This window comes from Anopheles cruzii, unplaced genomic scaffold (genome assembly GCF_943734635.1).
Source record: "Anopheles cruzii unplaced genomic scaffold, idAnoCruzAS_RS32_06 scaffold01436_ctg1, whole genome shotgun sequence".
In the NCBI taxonomy this organism is placed as follows: domain Eukaryota; kingdom Metazoa; phylum Arthropoda; class Insecta; order Diptera; family Culicidae; genus Anopheles; species Anopheles cruzii.
The window spans coordinates 1-4804 of NW_026455021.1; the positions used below are offsets into that span (position 1 = coordinate 1).

At 52.5% G+C, this 4804-nt stretch overlaps 1 protein-coding gene across 1 annotated transcript; it reads right to left on the minus strand.

Moving 5' to 3' along the window:
- Positions 1-3758: 3758 nt before the first annotated feature.
- LOC128276516 (zinc finger protein 512B-like) lies at positions 3759-4456 on the minus strand. Its single transcript, XM_053014973.1, has 2 exons — positions 4451-4456; positions 3759-4370 (listed from the first exon to the last, which is right to left on the minus strand). The coding sequence occupies exons 1-2, from the start codon at positions 4454-4456 to the stop codon at positions 3759-3761; spliced, it is 618 nt and encodes a 205-aa protein (XP_052870933.1).
- Positions 4457-4804: the final 348 nt, after the last annotated feature.

Sequence of the window (4804 nt, forward strand, 5' to 3'; positions counted from 1 at the left end):
CTCGTTCGGAGGTGATAAAAACTCCGTTTCACTGACGTTTCTTCGGCGCTCTCGTTACGTATGATTTATCGAACACGTCAGGGTGTCGCGCACAGGAACGCAGTGAGACTTTCGGAAATCTAGTCGACCATGGCTACGGACTTTAACAAGAAGCCCCAGCCTACCAAGGCAGCGGTGCTCGTGTGCTAGGTTACCGATATCCGGTTGCTAAATGACTTGCTATGATACAAATTGTACTCCAAACCCAATTTTTGAGGTAGCGATTTGTCTAAAATATCCTTCGCGTGATGATGTATTTAAGAGCATGAAGAGTGATTCATACAATCGAGCAGATGTTTACCGGAACTAAAACTCAATTTTTGACGAAACTAAAAAAAACATCGAACTATCGAACCACTGATTTGGTTGGAAATAAATAATCGAAACTTGAAATAATCAACAAACCTGTAATCGTGCCGCGCTTCGCGGGCTTTGGGCGATTGGACTTCCGCTCCGAAGAATCGATTCGTTTGCGAACGTTCATCAATTTCATCGCCCGTCCCACCGAAGAGTACACCGAATTCAGTTTTTTCCGGATTTTTTGCGTGGGAAAATATTCCTTTCAGCGTTGGTGGTGCCAGCGTGCCTCCGGGCTTCGATCATGGCCGCAGTTTGTCAGCAAAGCGGTGGAAATTAACTCTGCATTTTTCATGCAGCGGTTCCCGGGTAGTAGTGTCCAGGTAGTCCCGTGTCGTAACGGTACCCCAGGATACGGCCCGCGGTACGAGCGAGTTCCTGTGCGGAGGGGAATTTTCCTGATTGGAAATTAGTTATGCTCCAATAAACGGGGTGGCCTCGGCCGGTCGGCCGACCAGTTGTTGATTGCTGACTTGCTGGCCGCACCCGGTTACCGTCCGGGGGATTTCAGAGTATTTTTGATTTTTTTCGATACCCAACACACCGACGGCGAGACGGTGTGTAACAAAGCGGCCACCAGGATTTGAGGATATCAAAAATACTTCCGTACTCGCTGGGGACGGAGCTCGCGTCAGCGCTACAACTAAACGACGACGTTATTATGCACGGCCTCCGTTTCGGAACTTCCGTTCGCAAGAGCCACACGAACCGGAAGCTGAAAGTACAATCCAGCCAACTCATGGCCTAGTCACATTCGGTTATCCAGGGCACAGGAATTTAATTCGTGCCCAGTATTGCTCCCCTAAGCCCTGGTCAGGCCGGCCAGAAACGATCTGGCGTCCGCAGTTCGGTTCGACTTCAATTGAACATTCGAAACTCGAAACCATAATTATTATTACTGCGGTGGCGACGCTTTACGGAGCGCGTTGGCGGTAGCGTAGCGCCTCTGTTTGGCCATGTTCCAATGTTTGGCCACGGCTTAAGTGGACCCGGGAAATCAATATGAATCGGACAAAAAAAAAACCGCGGCGAATAACGCGAAATTATGAAACAATTCTTGAAACCGCAACAAGAGAAACACGGCTCGACACCGGGTCGTGTCACGGATTCAAATGTGCCGGATCGCAGGCGCCCACGTGCGTGCATCTGTTTAGCCCCTGTGGTCAAACGCTTGGGCAATGTTCGAAGTTTTAGCATAACTTTTCCGGTGGCCGCCGAGAGCGAGAGAGAGATCGAACCAATATTCGTAATCTCGCCGTGAAATGAAAATTTGTCGAGCCGATTTAGTCGAGCCACCGACCACCATCGGCACATCGAAGCCTGTCCTGGGGACCACTACGCACAGGTACTGCTGCAGCGATTGTGGAGATTACCGTGAAGGACTGTACCACCCCGCCAGTTTGCTTGTGGGTGTATGTGTGTGCCGTAATTATAGGTTTGGCTGCGCTCGGTTGGCTCGGTGTGGAGCCAAATAAGCCACGACCGAACCAGACACTACCACCGGAAGCCCCGGGAAGGAGATTAAATGTAGGTTACCGGAGATACGGCCGATTTCAGGCTTCGGCTGTCCATAGGTTTTTATTGATATTTGAGACCTGGGACGGGTGCATCCGAAAGTGTTTGGAGTAGACGGCGCAGCACGGTTGGCGCGATGTGTTGAGTGCGGTGTGCGGTGGAGAGTTTCAAGGGTCCGTGTCTCAAGCCGATGGCGATGCTTGTGAATGTCCACCAGTTTCCACCCCCCCTAGTGAATCGGGTTCAGAGTAAACTTACTCTCCGGTTTGCCGGGTTAGGTGGTGAACGACCCACGGCGTGCGGGAAAGTGTATCGAAAGCATAAGCGATGCCGGCCCACATAACTGAAGTGTGTGTGTGTGTACCGGATGCCGGCCGGGGGAACCGAAAAACGAATATTGCAAGCCCGATAACGATTAACGTATATTGATATTGCAGTTGCAGGAAATTGGAACATTGCTGGGAGTTTTAGCGTTAAATTAAGTTATAGTTTATTGCACGAATTATGCTAATTTCAATAACAATAACGATTGATACTTATAGTCGCTTGGACTGCACCCAGGACGTGCGTTTGGGGCGTTTATGAATAAGGGTTTTAATGAGTGGGACACCCGGACCCCCCGGATTGAGCACGGATAAGGTAGAAGCATGGTGGTGGTTACATGGGGGCCATTCGATGGAATCGGATCCTGAGCCCCTGAGTTGAGTGCATCATATTTGGGGAATATTTCTTAGCCACTGAAAAGCAATGTTCGCCATTTGCCGGAACGAATCACTCCGGATCCGGATCAAATCCGGACACAATGCATGAGTAACACACTTGATTAGAAGATATTTATCACTTTCAATCGAGCGTCAGGAGTATTCTGAATAGCTATGTCCGGGTTATGTCACTTCCGTGGCCGCATAATCAGTTGGCTCATCAGTTGCCCGGCAAACAACAACCTGCGGGCCTAGTGCTGCGGGTTACATTTTCTTTGTTAAAAATATGTACATTATTTTACATAAAATGCTGGCCACCTCGGAAGCCCGGGCTCGGGCTGCCGGGCGGCCAATGGCAACAATTAAACTGAGAGTTTCTGTCTCTGTTGCTCCGGTTCTGGTCCCCGTCGGTCTCCCGTCGGCGCCATCTGCCAATGGCGTAATGCTTTAATTATGCTCACAGGAAATTAGGTTTCGAAACCGAGAGCCCGAGACCGAGCCACTTCCGTTTGAAGTTTGATCGGCCTATTTATCGGGAGCCCCGGGCGCGACTTCGATGGCCACCGATAAGGCCGACATTTTCCAGCTCTCGGCCTCCGGCCGGTTGCCCCGAAGTTACGAAAACTTTTCCTCTCGAAGAAAAGCCCTGCCAACGACGAGCGATGCGTGCGTGCGTTAATTAGCACTTTGCGTAATGAATTTGTACCGTTTTGCCGGCCGGGTGTGGAGGCGCTCGGCCAGCTGATTTAGGTGGCCGGCAATCTTTGCGCTCCGACGGCAGGGTACATGAACTTGAAACTAATTTTCCAACGCATGGCGCGCGCGCGCTGGGCTGGGCCGTGGGCTTCGACACGGATGGTATTTTGCATTCGGAGCTGGGCTGACTGGCTGAAACATCGATTAAGGCAGCGAGATAAGGGGTGAAACGCCAGCATAACATGCGCACCGAGCGGAAACGGCGCTCGCAAACGGAAGCAACACTAAATTCGATTGTCATTGTTTCTGTTTTTATTTAAAACAAACAAAGCAGTGAGCCAAACACTCTCCCGTCCAACATGGACGAAATGCAGAGAGAGCTCGAACCGCGGTTCGGTGATCCCACGTTTCACGGAGGCGGAAAGGATCCCCCACGACCCCTCCAGTCCCTTACGCTTGCGTCACTTTGGTTATCGACACCCTGGTCGGAGTACTTTTCCGGACCCGGCTCCGATGAGCTCCGGGTTGCTTCGGGTTGCTGCCAACGGGCGCTCCTGTTTGCTTCACGAAAATCGGCTTCTTAATGTAAACCGGATATGGTTGGGGCACATGCACTGGGTACGGTTTCGGCACTTCGACGGCCACTCGATGAAAAACGGGAACCTCGATCGGCAACGCGTACGGCACTGGGCGGTCCACTTGCACCGGGATCGGCTTGTCCACGTACACCGGCACCTTCCGCTCGACGACGATCGGAACTCTGCTCTTGACGGCGACCGGCATCGGGATCCGCACCGGGACCGCCACATGGCGCTCGATCTTCACCGGAAACGGCACCGGCACGTTCTGCGTGATGGTGACCTCCTTGTACTGTTTGCTGGCCCACGGATCCGGGTTCTTCGTGTCGAACGAGTGCGACGTCACGACATGTTCGGCCGTGCCAAACGCGATTGGCCGCCTGCGATTGATGGGGTAGCCCTTCGCGGCCCCTCCGGTCACTTCCGCCGACGATCGTGTGGCCAGCGCCGTCGCCAGGAGCAGTAGGATGGCTAAAATGTTCTTCTTTCAAAGTGGAGTGTAAAGCAAAAAATATGGGTTGGTTTTTAGTCGGAACGGTGATCGGCCACGCGGTGGCCACTAACCTTCATGCTGCCTCACGAGGTGCGAACACTGGAATGGTGCGTCGTTAGTGCATGCCCGTTGCATTTATACGTGCTGCAATGGCAGCTTTCCCACTGTCTGGGGCCAGCCGCCCGAGACCAGTTCGGTTTGGGTTCGCCAACAATCGCAACCCGCCACAGCAACGATGACGACTACTTGGAATCGAACCATTCCGGGGTTGTGCTCATTAGACGGCCTCTCGGACAGGAGAAGTGCACTCCTCGCCGGCCATAGGAACAGTCCGGCACGCGTGCCGTGCGGTTCCGATCTTACTGGTTCCGCCGGTGCAGTTCGGTTCCGTAATTGGCCAGGAGAAACATATTTTTACATCACCA